The 19,187-nt window shown below is 45.1% G+C and overlaps 1 protein-coding gene across 4 annotated transcripts in view; it reads right to left on the bottom strand.

Moving 5' to 3' along the window:
• Positions 1–19,187, bottom strand: part of PIK3R6 (phosphoinositide-3-kinase regulatory subunit 6) — a 521,088-nt gene that overhangs the window by 91,913 nt on the left and 409,988 nt on the right. For all 4 annotated transcript variants that reach the window (XM_085616834.1, XM_085616836.1, XM_085616835.1 and 1 more), the window contains one exon: positions 8,005–8,115. In XM_085616834.1, the coding sequence (XP_085472960.1) occupies positions 8,005–8,115 (111 nt within the window). The remainder of the gene's footprint in view (positions 1–8,004; positions 8,116–19,187) is intronic.

Here is a 19,187-nt window from a genome sequence, read left to right as displayed (position 1 = left end):
TATACCCTAGGTAACTTAGCATTAATGTAATGCCAACTGCTCAAAAGAATCCTGAGAGGCTGCTACTATCATCATCCTAAAAGGAAACATAGGAAAATGAAACCTTGCCAACAGCAAACACTTACGACCAACCTTGGCCCAATAGGTCAAAATTAAGTACACTTCAATCCATGGAAATCTCAAAAAGAGCTATCCAGTTAGAATCTTTAACCTCAAGGTATACTAGCCAGAACCGAAATCTAACGATAAATCAGGCGAGGGCTCATATACATACACAGATCTGAACCCTAATAGGACTGTAAGTCACAAAAAGAGCTATTGCTTATTAGAGAAAGCACATTTCCCAAAGGAGATAGAGGACATCCAATCTCTTGACAGTAAAAGTGCAACTACACCAGCAAATCAAAGAATAAGGAAAGGAAAACTTAGGATGTCCTTGAGGAAGAGAAGAACCATAATGGTAAACATTCTCTTTAAGAAAAGAAGAAATCCTCCCAGAATATGCTGGACATGGCTGTAAAAGCCAACCCCCTAGTGTCAAAAAATATTCTGACACTGCATTTCAGATAACATAACAAGCAGTGGTCGCGGGACAACCATGTTCCCAGAATGAAAGTAGGCCATAGAACCTTCATAAACAGAGGTAAGCGTTAGTAACACAATCATTTAGAAAAAATACAAAATAGAGCCCTTGAGCCTGCGTACGTAACATCTCATAGAAAGAGAAATACATCTTAAGGGACAAAACCCCATGCACAGGCAAGGAAAACACAACGTGATAAAGTTGGCATACTCCCTAATAGGGTAGCATGACCTTTGCAAAAACCACCTAATGCAAAAGCAATCCGTGCACCACTTGAATCCAAAGCGAAGGGCACCCAGCCAAAACTGGTGAAAAGGACTGCAATCAAATGAAAGACTGATCAAACAAAACAGGCTCAAAATTGCACTGAAGTGGAAATTCAGAGTAGGTGTAAAGAATAAGCATACTCTCTGTATAAAAGGGCTCCCATAGGGCATAAGCAAGATGTCCCTATAAGAGATACTTAAAATGAAAAGTAATGCATACCAGCATATTGAACTGCTTCCAAAGAAGCATGAGGCATAGGTAAACTTCCTAACCGGAAGAAACATCACAAGGAAATGGCCTCTTGAGCATGTAGCCCATCATCACAGGAAAAAAGAGAAGGGAAAAACCTATGAAAAAGGTATCCTTGTACCACATAACCAGTCAAAGACAGTATTGAAACAATAGTATCTGCTAAGCGAAGGAACACCACGTCAGGTGTCTTCATCAGGCGGAACTTATACCACCATTGCACTGCCGTAACATGGTCAGACATGTATAAGCAAAAGATTAATATCCCCCATACAAACCTAGTATAGGGAAAAATCAAAGAGGAATATAATTAGAAAAAAATAAATTAGGACCCCGTTTCACTTTGTCTACCACGGAAATGCCATAAAACCGAATCTGGGCCCAAAAAAGATGGGTGCCATCAAAGTGCATATCGACCAAAGTAGCCTAGACTGCTTCTGAAAAACGTACGTACGTAACCATGCACAACGTCATAGTGCCACAGAGGATGCCATGACCCAACCTACTGATTCAGTAGTATCCATGCCACATGTAATAATCACGTTGATAAGAGGGGATGGAACGGTCTCGATCGGTGCCGCTGACGTCGTTGCCGGAGTCGGCTGACCAAGGACAGATGCTAAAGGGGGAGACCCCGAAGGGCTGAGCATCAGCTTCGAAGGGGAGTCGGCCGACGCCGTCCAGCGCCGACCCAACAACTCCGTAGGCCTAACTGCCATCAAGGCTGAACTCACCGGTCTGGCTCCACTCACCTCCTTGGGGCCTGGCGGTGTTCCAGAGGAAGGCGGGGGCCCAAAGATGGGATATAGAGAGTTATAGTACTCCCTCATCTGGACTATTGATTCCCCTGCTCCCAGAAAGATGGGGAGACAGAGGGCAGAGGCGTGTACATCTTCCTCAACTAGCGAGCGGGAAGAGCCATGGGAGATGGAGTCTCCATGCGACGAAGTTGGGCGGTGCCACAACTTCAAGTGCCTATCCTTACCTTGGGATGTCGAAGGAGAGCAATGTCCCTGCGTTCGGCTCCGGCTCCTGAAACAGCCCAGTGAACGGACCTCCTAAGGGGAAGATGATGACCAAGGCTGTGAAGACTTCGAAGACCGCGGGACAGACGCGCCACCAACAGTTTCATACAGCATTCCTTGAGCGCCTTCGAGTTCATTTTCTGGCAGGAGGCACAATCCTTGGAGTCGTGGTTTCCTCCCAAACACCAATTACAAAAGGAATGCGGGCCTGTAGCCGAAATCTGTCGCGCACCAGACACATAAGACTTCAAGCCTGACAACATGAGAATAAGGCACACTGTTCCCAACTAACAAAAACTGCTGAAGTAGGTAAGAAAAAACGACCTGAGGAACCGCTTCTTTGGATCCGCTTTGTAGAGTGGAAAAGAAGAAACTGACGTCCACGCGCAAGAAGGGACTTGTATGACTCCACTGATGTCACAACCAGAATCAGCGTCATCACAGAGTCATATGAAACCATCCCTCGGCGCGCAAAGGTACTGCTGAAAAATTTCCGAATCCAGTCTGACGCCTGGAGAGAATTCAAAAGTTTAGGGATCTCCGCCTAGATGTCTCTATCAGATAATGATGGATTAAACCCAGATCTGTGACTGGGGATGTATGTGGGATTTGTTCAACATTCCGTCCATCATTTGTTCTTTTTGGATTTCCCAAGAAGGATCTCTCTGAGAGATGCATTTTGGTTAGAGTGGAGCACAAGACTTCTATGTGTCTTTCTCCCGTTACCTCTCCTGGCCTGTGCTCTGAAGAAGATCAGGCACAAGCAGGCTCAAGTAAAGGATTGGGCCAGAAAAGTGCTTCCTGGAACTTCTAGGTATGAGCTTCTGTCTCTTGATCAGGCTTCTGCTTCGATAGGATCGTCTGTTGCAGCAGCAGGGTAAGGTTCTGCACCCAGGCCTACATATTCTATACCTCCCTACGGCACTTGACCGCATTCTGTCTCACTTCTGAAGTAGTGTCTGTTATCCTTGCTGCTCAGCGTCGTCTAAAAAGTCCACTTATGGCAGGCACTGGGGTTGACGATGGGAAGGCCATTTTGCCTGTTTAGGCCTGCATGACTCTTCGGTCTGAGACCATTCCACATACCCTTCACCTTGGGAGGTATTACTTTAAATTCTATTCTAAAGGTGAGGAATCTGTGTTTAAAAGTATTCGTCAGAAGAATAAGTTACTTTCGTACAGTAACGCTCTTTCTGGTAGATATTCTATCTAACCGCAGAGTCCTCACTGCCCTACCGCCTCCCCGTTCTGTTGAATGATCTCTTTTTTCATCGAAAAAGGTCCCAAGCTAGAGATTTGCGCACTGGTTCACTAAGTAACTTGTTCATTTGTAATTATGGGGGGAACACCTGTGAAATTTACAGTAAATGGAGATATCTTCAGACAAATTTTCAAGCAGTTGCTGGTTGATTTACCTCTCGTCGCATTAGTCCTTGGCCTCTCCGCCACATCAGAATCTAGATGTGACTCTCAAACCGAATTTATTTAGGATTAGCTCGAAATCCAGCAAATATAGTATCTGCATCAACCCTCCCGTGTACGAAAGAAAGATCATTACCAGGCTGAGCTTGCTTTAGTGTCTTCCTGATAGCACTTGAAGTACGGCTGGCTAATATTTTCAGTGTGCTATCACTTGCCAGGTTAATTAGTCTAACAAAAGTGACTCCTTACGAGTAAGTAGTATCGCATTTAACAAGCTTTCGCTCATGGGTACAATTGTGCTACGTACATCATATTTCAACTCGAAAGTGAGGTAGCAATGAAGGGTGACAGAAAACCCAAATAGAATAGCTCTTTCAGTTCATAAGTTAATTTAAATATTTCTGAATGAATTGAAGCCTTGTTGATAGTGACGCTGTGTCCAAGATATTTAACACCATGAACAATATTTGGAACATTACAAGGGTCTAAGCTAAGAAGCAATTTTATGTGAGAAAAAACATACAATGTCAATGGGGGATTTATCTACTTGGTTTCCCCTTTCTGATTGATCCCCCAAGCAAAGAAATCTGTCAGCTTCCATTTGAAATTTTTTTAAAAATCTGAATAAAGAGATCCTTGTTTCACATATGATGCCAATGGCCTTTCTTCAGAGACCAAAGATAAACACACTGATTTCCAATTGGATTGCTGAATCATGAATTGTTAACATGGGTTGATTTTCTGGTAGATTAGGTGGGCTATCGGTCTTAGATCTCGCTGCTTTTGGGAACAGTCCAGAGTTTTTAACCTGACTGAAGTCATGAGGAGTGCCTGAAATTAACAATCCATCCTCTGGAGAGTTACTGATTGTGTAATTAAGGAGACTAGAGCCCACCAGGTTAACACCCAAATGGCTTGAAAGGTGCATCAAGTCTGAGGCTTTCCCCACTAATCAGTCTCAAAGTGTCTCAAGAAGAGAATGAACAGACTTGTTGTAGGGAAAGAGGACAGTGACTTGTAGCTTGGACACAATCCAAAGGGCTTCAATCGAAAATCCATGGAGCAGGTTCACTCTCCACTCGAACCACTTCTTGGTGCTGAAAAGTGGCTACCTACCCTTGGTCCGGGATTTGCCCAAGCTACATCTGGTGAACCAGCATGCTACCCACACGCTGAGAAATGAAGGCTGCTTTTGTGTTGGAGGTGCAGTAGGGCAGTTGAATCTTGGAATCAGAGCGCCCTGTCAGCCCTTCTGGTCCTCTTGTGCCCCCGCATTTCCCTGGCTCCTCGGACAACTTGCACTGTCAAGAGAGAAAGCTACTTTTGTATTGGAGGCGGGGGGGGGGGGAGGGGAAGAGAGGCCTATAGCTGCATCTAGGACTATGGACATTGGAGTCCCATGTCAGCCCTCGGCCTCCTGATCTTGTCCCACATCATCAGCTCCCCCTGCTCCTTTGACACCGGGGTGTGAAGGCCTCTTATGTTGGTGGTGGCCGTGGTGGGCTCGGCTGGGCTGGGAGCCACATAGGGTGACTCAAGACTGGAGGCACCCATTTGTCCTACTCATTCTCCCCTGCAGCTCCTTGACAGACCCAAATCAAAACACAATGGGTTAGAGGTTATACCTGTTTTCACTTGGAAAAACACCTAATCGCTTAAAATATTTGAGACATATCTTTCCTTGACAAAGTCACAGTTAAAATGACCCTTTATTTAGATTGTGACATTATTCTGGACATAAGCTTGGAATCTCTGAAGTTACGGCGTACCCACAGAAAATGTACATGGCCACAACTTGGTTGTTAGTAAACAAGTGATGGCAAATACTGAATATTAGACTTCTACTTCAAGCTGCAGTGGGTGTTTCCCCCATATTTCTTTCATTCCTTGTATGACTGAGGTTGTATGAAATTGCTTCATAGATGAAAATGCTATTGTTCCCTTCGAGGGTCTACATGCTGTTCTAGCCTGCACAGCTGAACACAATCCTATGAGAGATTACATTGGTGCAGCTAGAGCACTGAAAAGGTCTGCTTGCTGTCACCTCTAAATAAAACGCACCTCAACAGTTCAGCTTTACAATAACAAACTTGACGCCCCTCATTGCTACTACTTGCTCATCACTGTCAAAAGTGGCAAAGGCAGGCATTGTAAGAAGTTGGTCCAGCTAAACTTGATAATAGCAAGTCATTTTAGAAGATATTGTAGCTTTGTTAGGAGAATGATCCCAGTAAAGACTTCAAAGGGTCTTGGATGGCAAAGAAGGTGAGTGGGCACCCATGTGAGTGGCAGTCTCCAAGGCACAATTAGAGAGGGGATACCAGCGGAGATGGCTGTCCTACATTTTCTAGGTTACGAATGGCAACGCCCCATCAGCGCTAAGTCACACGTGTAATGATTGTCTATTACTGCAGACACTTCCACCGTGGTCCACAAATATGATTTTTACCTGCTAACAGAATCCACGCCGTAAATGAGAAACTCTGGAGAGAAGAACCTTTCAAGTGCATATCTGTCTGCACAGGATATTGCCCACTTTTTATCAATTGATTACTTTATTCAGACAAAAAGAGTCCAGTGAATCTTTTTGGTTGAATTCAGCTTATGAGTCAAGGGAAGGGTTTGTGCGCTTTGCTTTCACTCAATGAAATTCCAAGAGGGAACAAAATAATTTCATTTTCACAGTGGAGAGAGGGATTCATTCTTTAATGGTGATAATAGTGAGTTGTTCTTTATATAGCACTGACTCTAAAGTGGTTTATATGTTGTATTTGTGAATGCAACCATTATTACCCAAATCTAACGCTGAAAGGAAGAACGGTTAAGTTAAATAATTTGGGGTATAAAACACTGAGCCGCTGTATGACAGTTCTCACCAGTGAATGCTTAACCATCAAAGCTTTACTAAAATGTGTGTACCATTTTACAAATGAGCTTTCCTTTTACAAATCATTGTTTTAATGTGCGTTTGTGCAATTTGTTCAATTAAATTGACCTAAAACCGCTACTCCCAGAATGCACAGTTCTTTCTTAATGAAAGTTCAGTGTTGAAAACCACAGATCCTGGTGAAATGAAATCATCTGGTAATGTTATGTGTGCATGGACTCAAGGGTAACATCTAAAAAGAGCCAGAATGCTTCATATGTAAATACCAAAAAAAAACAAGCATTGGCAAAGCCAAAACGTCTGGCCTTCAAAATGTGGCATTAAAGCTATTGACATTTCCAATGCTTGTTTCAGTCTGTAAACTATTTTACTTGTTTATGTTTCCAAAATGGTCAACATGTTGCTTTCAACATGTCGGTCATCTAAGAAAGATAAAGAATGTGATAAAAAGCATTCAAAGATGGCTGCCATGCGTACAAAACGCACGACTGCCATCTTCAAATGTTGTTTCCAAAATGGTCACCATGTTGCCTTCAACATGTCGGCCATCTAAGAAAGATAAAGAATGTGATAAAAAGCATTCAAAGATGGCTACAATGCGTACAAACGCACGGCTGCCACCTTCAAATGTTTTTTTCTTATTCATTCTTATTCTTTACCCTTGAAAAACGGCAAACATGTAAGAAATGGTGAAAAATGATAAAGAATTAAAAAAATATATATTGCAAAGTTGGCTGCCAAAGCAGTGCCCGCTATAGATGCAGAGCACAGCAAGCATCAGTGAGCGGCCCATTAGGAGTGTGTAGGTGCCATATTCGTAAAAAACTGGAAACATTGTTTCACAAAGCCCCTTACAGTGAAATAGGAATTCTGTTATAGTGGAAGTGAACACTGTGCACGAGGTAAATGCTGACACTCCAATTGAGATTAGCCAATGGTTGAAATGGGTTGACCATCTGCCCCATTCTCTGTACTGTAGTGGGCAGAAGCAAAATTTAAATGGCAAGACCACAGACCAATGGAAGAATAGGGTCGACTGCAAGCCCCCCTCGTATCAATGTATGCATTTTTTCTTTTAATAAAAGGTCTTTGGTAACACCAGACTTAACAAACCAATTCCCCTTGCAGTCCAGGGCATGTTGTGATGCTATTTCCTAAGAAGTCACTGCACATGACAAATTCATCTTGCACCACTGACCACTGTATATGTTAACTAGTTACCACACTTAAGTTAGGCAAGAGCTCGGCGCCGTTCACCATGCGTAGTAAGCTGCTGCTCAAGTGTCCTAGTCTTCTCCTACTCTATGGTGGTGCTCTTCACTTCCCAGCCATACCCTCTGCCCCTTGGCAGTCCTTGGAAGCAAGGACTGTTGAGAGGCCAGATTCACAGTTTTTAAGGCGTGATTCAATTGTTTTATACACAACCACAGTGCGGACAACCTGTTTGAGTGTCCACAGCACATAGCTAAAATTAACAGTACTTCTTCAGGACTCATGTACAATTCCCGATCCTGAGCAGAGGGGCACTGGCTGCACCACCTAAGCAAGCAAAAGACCTCTAGTATACCGACCTTCACAAAGTAGATCTGGAAGTGGACCGGTTGCAGGCCCGTGCGCAGGTAGTAGGAGGTGACGTCTGTGATGAAGGGGTCAGCTGCTAGGTGCTGGCTTGGGGATGAAGGCTGCAAGGACAGAAAAGACCCATAAGTTGTTGACAGACCATGTATCAGCTGTTCCTGAACTCTTTTTGTATTCTTTTGAATTGAATTACATTGACCAAATCATATTTAATGCTAACTATTTTGCATCACTAAATAATGATCACAAATTCAAAGTGGTACAGAGTCAATGTCATAAAGGCTATGTTAGACCCGGGATCCCTGGTTGACTGAGGTAGGTACCTTAGGTCAAATAGGGACCTGCGTTTCCACGTCAGGGAAAGGAAGGACACCTTCTGAGATAGCCCCCGCTCACCCCCTTGGTAGCTTGACACGAGCAGCCAGGCTTATCTTCAAGGCAAATGTGTAAAGTATTTGCAATCCCGCTCACAGCAACCCAATGATGACACCACAAATGGACTCCACACGAGTTTTATAAAAACGAGTATAAATTTTCTATAAAAAGATATACGCTAAGACCACACAATATAAATCCAACATATGAGTATGTGTAATATTCCACCTGGCTGGTTCTTAGGCCAGCCAGCCCTTGTCAGTTCTGGCAATATTTATGAGCACTTCTAAACATTCCACTGTAGTCCTAATACAATGTTATGCAGTTTGTAATGCTAGAATCAGGCACTTTGCAATGGAAAAGTAATGCACTGTGTAACGCAACAACCAGGCACCCTGCAATGGAAAAATAATGCAATGCATAACACAACAATCAGGTAGTTCGTTATGCAGAAATAATGCCATGCGTAGTACACTAATCAGGTAGTTCGTTATGCAGGAATAATGCAATGCGTAATACACTATTCAGAATGTTCATTATGCAGAAATGATGCAATGTGTAATACGACAATCAGGTACTCCGTTATGCATACATAAGGTAATGCGTAATACACTCCAGCACCGACCACGATGCTTTAGGCGGTCTCTCCGCCACTCGTGCTGACTCGCAGTCAGCCTCTGTCAACCGTTGCCCCCAACATGGGTATGGTATAACAAAAAGTGCAACTCTGCACTCTCGCTCCGGTACTGCCACTCCCTTGGCCAGTACGGGCCGCGATACGAGCCGAAGCGGAGGCTCGCACAGCCGGAATGAGAGAGAGGCCGAGAGCGTCTCCCTTCGAGCCCACACCCCGCCCCAGGCGTAGACACACGTTACCTGGGGGTGCGACCTCACTCTCCTCTCCTCTTCCAGTGACTTGGGCCTCTGATGCAATCTTTGTAAATTGGCAACGGCAGACTCGGGCCGGTGGCTCAGCTCCTCCAGGGTTGCCGGTCCGGGCCGCTACTGCTACGAAGATCTCAGGCTGCCACAGGGCACACGCACATGGCGTTGCGGAGACTCCCTCGAGCTTGGGGTGCACGATCACCGGGCACTCCTCATGAAGGTCTCAGGCTACACAAAGAACATGCAAACAGCGTCGCTGAGACTCCCTTTAACTCCGGGAGCACGATAACAACGCAATCCTCACGAAGGTCTCAGGCTGCCTAAAGCACACGCACACAGCGTCGCTGAGACTCCCTTGGATTCCGGGTGTGCACGATAACAAGGCAATCCTCACAAAGGTCTAAGGCTGCACAAAGCACACAGCGTTGTTGAGACTCACTTGGATTCCACGTGTGCACGATAAGGCAATCCTCACGAAGGGCTCAGGCTGCAAAAAGCACACACACATAGCGTTGCTGATCCTCGCTTGGACTCCAGGTGCCCACGATCACAGGGCACTTCTTACGAGGGTCTCAGGCTGCAAAAAGCACACGCACATAGCGTCGCTGAGACTCTCCTGGAAACTTTTGTGTTCCTGAGTTTCCACACCAGGGAGCCAGCTCACATCGGGCCCTTGGGGATAAGTTACTTCAGGACACAGCACAGCAAAGTCCTTTCAAGTAGGGGGACACAGCAAGTCCCTTCAGCCTTTCCTTGCTTAAAACAGCAAACTGCACTCCAGCCACAGAACACACAGCAAGGGCCAGTCCTTTCCTTCAGTCGTTTCTTCCTTGGCAAAGGTTCCTCTTGACCATGAAGTAACTCCAGTCTTGTTCAATCTTGATCAAGCCATTCTCCAAAGTTCAGGGGCTTCAGCTCTCATAGTTATACCCCTCAATGGCTTTGAAGTATTTGTGTTCAGGGGCCACTGACCCCTGTTCAAACCAGTTCTGGGTGCCTCCCTGCCAGTGACACCTTCTTCCTTTGATTAGTGGGGGTATGGATCCTTAATAACTCAGCAGGAGATGGGACAATTGTTTTATGGCAGCAACCCAGGCCTCTTCACCTCTAGGGGCTACTCCTCCCCCTACACTCCAGATGCAGGTCAGCCTGTTGATATCTCACCTACGCCCCTGGGTCAAGACATTCCCCAGATCCTATCACTTTCAAATCCAGACAGTCAATCCACAACCAGGCAGAGACACACAGAAATGTTAGAGCACAAAAACCCAGCCACTTCTAAAAGAGTGGCTTCTAAACACACAATGCAAAAACCATCTTCATAAAAAGATGTGTCATTACATTGTAAGTTCAGGCACACTAAACCTCACCTCTCCATCTTAAGCCTTTGGGAAGATAGGCTGGAAAACATACTACACAGCCTCCCCATTCTGTCCTATGTGCAAGATGGCCTTTCAACAGTGAAAAACGAAATGGAGATTATTTCACTGTCAGGACATGGTACACACCTTAGTACATGTCCTACCTTTCACATGCACTGCACCCTGCCCAGGGGGTACCTTGGACCTACCATAGGGGTGCCTGATGTGCATAGAGAGGGAAGGGAAAGGTCTGGCAAGTGGGTGCACTTGTCAAAACAACATAGCAGTTTAACAAATTGCGCGCAGGCACTGCAATGGCAGGCCTGAGTTCCCTCTTCAAGGCTACTTCTGTAAGTGGCACAATTAGTGCTGCAGGCCCACTAGTAGCAGTTGCATTACCAGCCCTTGCACACATAGTGCACTTTACTAGGGACTTTATTAGTAAGGCAAACATACTAATCATGGACAACCAATTACCATTACACTTTATACAGGGAGCACTTGCACTTTGACACTGATCAGCAGTGGCAAAGAGCCAAAAGCATCTAAGTTTGCAACACCATGTCAGAAAAAGCATTTGCAATGCAATAGGTCTCGCAGTTATGAGAGTTTGAGCTATTGGCATTGTAAATGGCAATGCTTTCTATTTATGTGTTGGTTTTTAAAACATAAATTAAAGGCATTGTCATTTACAATGCCAATAGCTTAAACTCTCGCAAATGTGAGACCTATTGCATTGCAAATGCTTGTTTTACTTGCCCCAGCTAGCGTAATACATCCCTTTAACTCGTTCCTTCCCCTTCCTCTCAACCCCTGCCACCACTCACCAACACCACCATAGGCAGCACAAACCACTTGGCACTAGCGTCATCCAGCTAAGCTGTAAGTGAATCAGAATAGTTGGGGGAGGTGACTAGAAGTTTGTGCCCAGAGCCAGTCACTGATGATGTGCGATTGACCTGTCAACTCAAAACGGGCTCCCTGCTGCCTCATTTTATTCACCAGCTGCAGTGAGTGTGCCAAATGTCTTTTTTTCTCTCTTTCATATTTATATAGCGCGAACTCGACCCGAAGGTATTGGAGCGCTTTACATAGCACCGTATTTACATTACACATTCAGGCACGAAGAGATGAAGTGATTTGCCCAGAATCACATGATGTGGACGCGACCTCGAGGCTTGAACCCTGGTTTCCTGCACCAGAGGCGGCAGCGCAGTCGACGGACCACATCCTGTCTTTCCGCCCAGGGCGCTTTCCGAGATGGGGCCGGCTCTGCCTCTTTGGCTTTGCTTTTCTCCCTCTTTGCCCAATCTATAATCATCTTTGGCTATGTTGAGTAGTACCCTTCAGCATTACCACTACTGGTAGTATCTATGGAATGTTGCACGATGTCAAAATTAACAAATGTGGGCCACATTTTTTGGGATGTGTGGAACATTCTTTACCCTTGCCCGATTCTAGCTGCATAGCCATTGTCCTTATCTTCTTTCATGTTTATTTTCATTTTCGTGTTGAAAGACCAATAAAAAAAGCTTTTAACTAAACAAAGATTTATGGACTTCCAAATGAGCGCCCACCGCCCCCGGCTTCTCTCTGTGTCTTTACACAAACACGCACGCATGCGAAAACGGCGAACGTTTCAGACCACATGCAGCAAGCACGACGGGAGGTGACAGACTTAGCACATCAGCTGAATGTAAACAGCCCCTCGCGAAGCAGTGTCCAATCTGACGCGGTTTTGAATGCACGTGATGCATTAGAGGCTCGATTAAGTCAGTGGTACTGGAACGATTTTTATAGCGGGGGTGCTGTTCAATAACATCATCTCACCAAAGGCATAGGGAATATTTGATAGTGTTTATTTTAAAACAAGAAACATATTGCCAGAGGAAAAACGTTTGAAGGTCCTCTTTGTCTCATGCTCCATCTAAACTCTTTGAAGTGGTTTATGCTGCTGCTGCGGCTGCATCTCACGCGCCCCCTAGTTCCACTGACACTTCTCCGAGTCCTGCGCGTTCTTGGCAGACGGTAAACTATGCTTGCAGAGGCGTTAAAAGAGTCACCTCGATTAGAGCTAAGAGACGCTCGGCTGAAAGCGGTACACTGTGTACTTGCGAGGAGCTGCAGAATCCCATTTCAAGGGGACGGCACGTTTGTAATTTAAATTCCCAGTTTTGGTACATTCTTGGTTCTTAGATGCTAAATTAATCATTCTGGTGGTATATATGCAGTGTCTGTTTGTGAAAAATCACCGAAGACTGACATTCTCGGTCACCTTAATAAGTGAACACCGTCTCGGTGTGCTCATTAGCTCATTCACGCAGTAGTAATGCATTTTGAAATCTCTCATCTTAGGCTCATCTTATTTTTGTCAACTTTCATTTTTGTCAACTGTGTGTGAATGAATGTGTTTAAGAAATAAACATATGTTTTAAGGTCAGATTTATGTGAGATTGACGACAACCTGCTTTGATCTGTATTCAGTGCATTTCATATTTCATACTTTACATTTTGATTCATTGTGTGTGCCTGTTGTGTAAGAAGCAATGACGGTTGACGTACTCCACCTTTCTGAGCTATGGAATTGGCTTTCCTTGGCCTCAAAGTGACACCTGTAATCTCAAACAGTATAAAACCAATCGCAAACAAGATCCCCACAAGGCGGGGTAATTCCTCATGGCGATGTGCGTGTAACCTGACACGAGGAGAGGAATGCAGCTGCCAGCCTGCGTGCCCCTGCTCGCTCCCGCAAGCAAAACGCTGTGGGAGCGAGCATTTGGCAAAAAGGTGGGACACGCGCCCGCCTTTAGCCATTTGCAGGCTACAATAAGAAAAGGACACAGGCAACAGCCAACCCAGTGCGTGGGGTGGGGGGGGAGTCAGACCCACACATAGAAGTTTTAAGTGCTTACAAGAAGCCTCGCAGAGCAGCGCATGCGTGCTGGCTCAGGCTCGACCTAAAAAAGGTCTAGGGGGAAAACAAAATGTTTAGGGAACTTTAGCCAAAAAGGGCCAAGTCCTACAGGCTATTAATAAAGGGGCAATACAGAAAAATGCTAAATCAGATTATTTTAAGCCCCAAGTGGGCAGCAAAATTAGTAGAGTACCAGACAGGACCTCTAGTAGAACAGGATAGTCTATGTCATCCGGAAAAGCTAGAATAAAGCTAGGTACATTAACATGTTATATGAAAGAAAAGAGTACAGTGAAGCAACAGAAGGACCTTGGCACTAATGTTGCAGGTTGTGGCTGAGTTGGGGGGAAAGTTTATTGAGAGCAGCACAACAATAACAGTGGAAATAAACGAGTACATCTCAGCTTGAGTTTGTGATGCAGAAATTTGCGAGGAGAGAAGTGGGCAGCGGAAGAAGAGCATGAGTGAGGGGTGACTTGCATTTTAGAAAATATGGCGTTTTACCTAAATTGAGGCCTGATTTACACATAATAGGAAACCGCATTTCTACACCACATAGAGAATTTGTTTCAAAAGCAATAGTACTAGATCAGTGTATACAATTGTAAGCGAGTGTGAAAATAACATTCTGCACGTTGTTAGCGATGCACACAAAAATAGGCCAAGAGGGGACTGAAGGACATGTGTATATCAATGTTTCTGTTTAGTGGAATAAAACCAAACAAAATTAGTATAACAAATCTTTTACTCAAACATTTTATTTCTAATCACGAGCTTTTTCCCTTGCTGGAGTCCATGAAATTGCATTTCCAACTTTCCAGAGAAACAGCCTTCACATTTTTCCACAACTGAAGCTTAATCTATCCAACTGCTCTCCCACTCCTATAATGCCTTTTCTCCTTCTGGGCTTCCACTATTTTCAAATGTATGTGTTAAGAGAAATGTTATCTCTATGGTTATTATGTAACGCACACCAACATCCATGGGCAGAGGTGCAGTATATAAAAAGGTTCAATACATACATACATAAATATATGGCCTTATCGGGCCAGGAATGCATTTCAGATATTTGTTTGGCACTATATTGCCATTATTAGGACTTCAATGAACTGTTGACAAAGTTGTCAGTGGGCTGTATTAGGCAAACTTTAGTTAACGGGTGGAAAGAATGACCATGCTCGACTGAACTAAGAGTGCAAATAGTTCACATGCTCGGCGGTGCTTCATCTGTGTTGCACCTGCATCAGCATCAAGAGATCACATCCTCTGCGTGTTTCAGAAGGTCAGTTACTCACCGGATTAAGTGCTGCACTCGAAGTCTTTCAGCCCCTTCAGTAGTGGCTCAGGGGACTCCGACTTAAGCAGGAAGGGTTTGATGAGGGGTTGTAAGTGGGGGCTTCCACTGAGCCCCATGGGCTAGAGAACTGGGCCCCATTACAACTTTAAGTATATGAAAAATGGGTAGACAGGGACGAGTGAAAGGATGGACGAGTGAAAGGATGGATGGATTGTGTGATGGATGGATGAATGAATAATGGATCGGTGGGTAGATGGATGGTTGTAAAGGTGAAGGTATTGACAGATATATGGGTGAATAGATAGAAGGGTGTAGGGATGGATGGTGCATGTTTGCTCGCCTCCTGAGCTTGGTGTGAATAGAGATATGATTCAAGTAGGAGGCATTTTAGTTTTCTGGCTACTCCCTTGCCCATGAGCCTTAGGTTACAAGGCCTCCTGACACTGGGAGAAGGATGAGTTTTGGTGGTTCACTTGCTCCCAAACTCTCTTTGCCCACAACTGCCACACATTTGCTCGCCCTTCAGTCTGCTTCTGAGTGTATGGCCAGATCGGAGTTGAAAAGCTGGAGTTAATGGAGTTTGTATGTCAGCAGGGTCTGAAAGAACGCAAGTGCACTCTTCTCTCTATGTTTAGACCCTTATACATGTCACACAGTGGAATGGCAGTAGGGTGACTTCAGCAGCATAAGATCTATCCCAAAATATGTTTTAGGGTGGTCTGATCAAACTTCGTGACAGCCCTGGAACTAATATCCAGCATACATAGCTCCTAGCCATTGTAAGGTGTAACCCCAGTGGGTGCTGCTCTGCAGATGAAATAAATGGGGGTGCCTCTTTGCAAGGCCTCTGATGCCGCACTGGCTCAAATGATATGAATGTGAATATTGAATGGAGAAGTTATACTGTTCTCTATTAACCTCACCTCTGTCTCCACCACTCTTTCTGCCCACTCCCACATTTCTACGTCCCGGACCCCTCTTCTCCACCTCCCTTCGCACTCCGTCTCATCAGTCTCTCTGCAGCTCATTGCTCTGCTTTTATGTCACCTCAGTGTCTCTTTCCTCCAACTACTCTTATACACACCTAAATATTCCCATTTGATTGGCTGAGCTCAATCTAGTAGCCAAAAGGTCGTGCCTGCTTTAGTGACCAATATGGCCCAGATGAACTCATTTACACTTCCAGATCAAAGGCAATGTTGATTTTGTGTTATCCCCTTGCAGATGTGTGACCGCTTCCACAAGTACGTTACATAAAGGGTAGACCCAATGGTACTGGGACCTGGGTAAAGTACAGTACAATAGGAAGTGATCCCAGTAAGCACTATTTGACATAAAAGGAAAAACTAGCCACACATCAAAGAAACATACAAACAACAATGAGCTGAGAAGTGTTATTTAATCACACCCTCATTTTCAGTAAATGTTATCGAAGTATACATTAATTATTAATAGTAATGTGCCCAGAAGAAGAGAAAAAAGGGGTAAAAGGATAAAGGCGAATTGTGCGGAAATGGAGTGTATTATGGGGGGACAAAAGAATTGGTGCAATTCAGAGGGTTAAAATACAATATACAAAACGGGCTGATTTATTAAGCCACCGGTACATGGACAGTCATATAAGTAGCATATAGCCATGCAGTTTAGAGCTGGCATAAGGTAATCGTGTCGACGTTTCGACCCCAAGGATAAGTAGGTAACTGTCCACCTTACAGGGGGGGATCTTCCTCAGGACTGTGTGGGGGATAAGGGCACCTGAGAGGCCAAATCAAAGCAAAGGTAGGCACTGGAGCTCATTAGGGGGAGAGCGTGATAACTGCATCTCGTTTATAGTCAAAAGAGGGGATCTCAATAGGTCAAATTCTGCTTGAGAAAACAAACGTGTCCCACGAGGGTGCTTAATCGCTCCTCGGTGGTCTGACGGTAATCTGAGAATCAATCATTGAGTTTACACCGGACAGTATCTTTAAATTACAACGATGTGAGCTTGTGTCTGGCCCTGTACAATTTTGGTAGTTGTATTCCCCCATAAACTTAAGCAAGATCTTTGCCTCTGAGCTGCTGCGGCAATGCCAGCTTCTCCTACCCCGGCCACCGCCGGTCGTTCTCCCCGTTCCCGTAGCCATTGTGAAGTGTTCTACGGTCAGGTACCAGTTGAAGCTAAAGAGATCTTAAATTGTGGGAAGACCTTTCACTTTTTGCCATTGCAAAGACCTGTGAGTAGTAGGCAGTCACTATATCTACCTGAACATCTTTATAGACTTCCAGTTTCAAAATGGCCTACTGTATATAGTTATGTAGAGGGTGGAGGTATACATAGGAGTGCCCAAAACAGCTCCTTAATGAACTGAACCATCAATATGACGCTTTACTGCTGTACAACCTCGAAGACACTATGAGGTTGTGCAAAACTTCTGTGTGATCTACTATGCATATATAGCGCTGTTCTGAATTGCCCATCTTGCTCCACATCCTTCAATCCACAGTCTGGTTAGATGCCTAAAACCACACCCCTGTCGCGGCCGGCATGACTCACTGGGGTGGGGTGGGATAAGGGGGGTGTTAAATAAAAAAAAATAAAAAAACGTACCTTACCGGTTCCCGCGCCACCTCCGCTCCTGCCCGTGTCCCGCGTTTTCCTGCTGCTTTTCTGTCTCCGGCAGGAACAGGAACAAGGCAGCCTCCCTCCCCTCCCCTAAGCCAATCACAACGCTGCAATGGCAGCATTGTGATTGGTGAGAACAGCGCCCAGCGGGCGCCTATGGGGAGGCCATTTTCTCTATGTAGACTGCATGCAGCCTACATAGAGAAAATCCAGAGTGTGCATGACTGGTTTGGTCGGCCCCGACGGCCGACCGACCAGTCGGGTCCCACAGCATTGGGCAAGCCCCACCTCCCCGATCCACACGCCCACCCCCAACCAGGCATACCCTTCTGCTTTCTCGCAGCGTGAGAAGCAGAAACATAAAATAGTATTTAAAATACCATTTTATATTTCTGCTTCTTGCACTGTGAGAAAGTAGTGGGGCGACACTCCTACACCCTAATGGAGGAGCCGCCCCTGCCACACCGCCTCCTGAATCGAACCTGACAAGCACAGGCAGACCGGACTTTACTCTCTCAAGATCAGGGTTTTTCCCACACAACTTCTCTAAAAACTACAAGGAGAGTTACCTGGAATGTCAGATAGGCCACCTCTTGTTGTTAACCATGTCTAGAATCTATTAATCTGAATTCATCTCAATTTGACTGCCCTTTCTAATGCTACAAAGAATCTAGAAGCAACCTTACAAAAACTAACACATATATAAGAAAATAAAAAGATGGGATGAAGCCCCCGTACCCAGTGGAGTACAGTGTTGGTGGATTGAATTTGTAGAGGCGCTTCTTGGTCATCTGGTAATGCCGATTATATTATTTTACATCTGTGCTGGGGCAGTGGAGGGGCGGAATCCTTCAACAGAAATCTTTGCTGGATTCTGCTCTGTTCTATGTTCAAACGATGTGTTCTCATTTTACTTCTATCAAATTGCTGAGAATTCTAACATGGCACACACCTGTCCGAGCAAAGATTTACAGGCAACATTGAGATTTTTGGGAAAAGGTTGAATTGATGCAACAGATTTTCACTCTGCGGTTGCTAAATCTGTCACCATGTTAACACTTAGGGTCTCATTTACGGCCTTTTGGCGAAGGCCAGCACAGCAAGCCACCTTGCTGTGCAGCCCTACGCCAAAGTAAAAGGGCTGGAATGCACCGTATTTAAACAATACGGTGCATTCCTGTCCTTTCTGCCTGCGCTGGCACCATTTTGGCAGTCTAGCATCAACATAGGCACCCTTGCACCACCGTACAAGGGTGCCTCCGCTGCAGGCAGGATTGTTTTTGTACAGGAAGGGGCACCTTCCTGCACAAAAAGAATCCTACAAGGCGTTTTCCTCTTCCTTTGTATGCTGCAGAATACAGCACATATGGGAAGATGACAAAACTAGGCGAAATTAACATTTCTCCTCGCTACTCCTCATCTTGGGAGAAGTACGGATTTGACGCCTCCCAAGTTTTACATCACTTTGTAAATCTGGGGCAGCATCAAATTCCATAGGTGTGAGTGGGAAAACCCATTGCAACGTCCATGGAACGTGCCCTGGGTGCAGAGTAAGGCGAGGCAGCGATTTGCACTGCATTGTCTTACTCATAATTTATGAGGCCAATCAAAGCTACGCAGGGTGGCTTTGCGTGGCTTTATATATCCTCATGAGAGCCCTGCGTCATGCATGTACCACTTTATATGGTTGAAATGTGACGTACGGCTCTCATAAGTAAGCCTCTTCATGTCTAGTGAAG

This window comes from Triturus cristatus, chromosome 7, assembly GCF_964204655.1.
Source record: "Triturus cristatus chromosome 7, aTriCri1.1, whole genome shotgun sequence".
Classification (NCBI taxonomy): Eukaryota; Metazoa; Chordata; class Amphibia; order Caudata; family Salamandridae; genus Triturus; species Triturus cristatus.
Note: the sequence above shows the minus strand (reverse complement) of the source record. Positions and strands in the feature narration are given on the sequence as shown.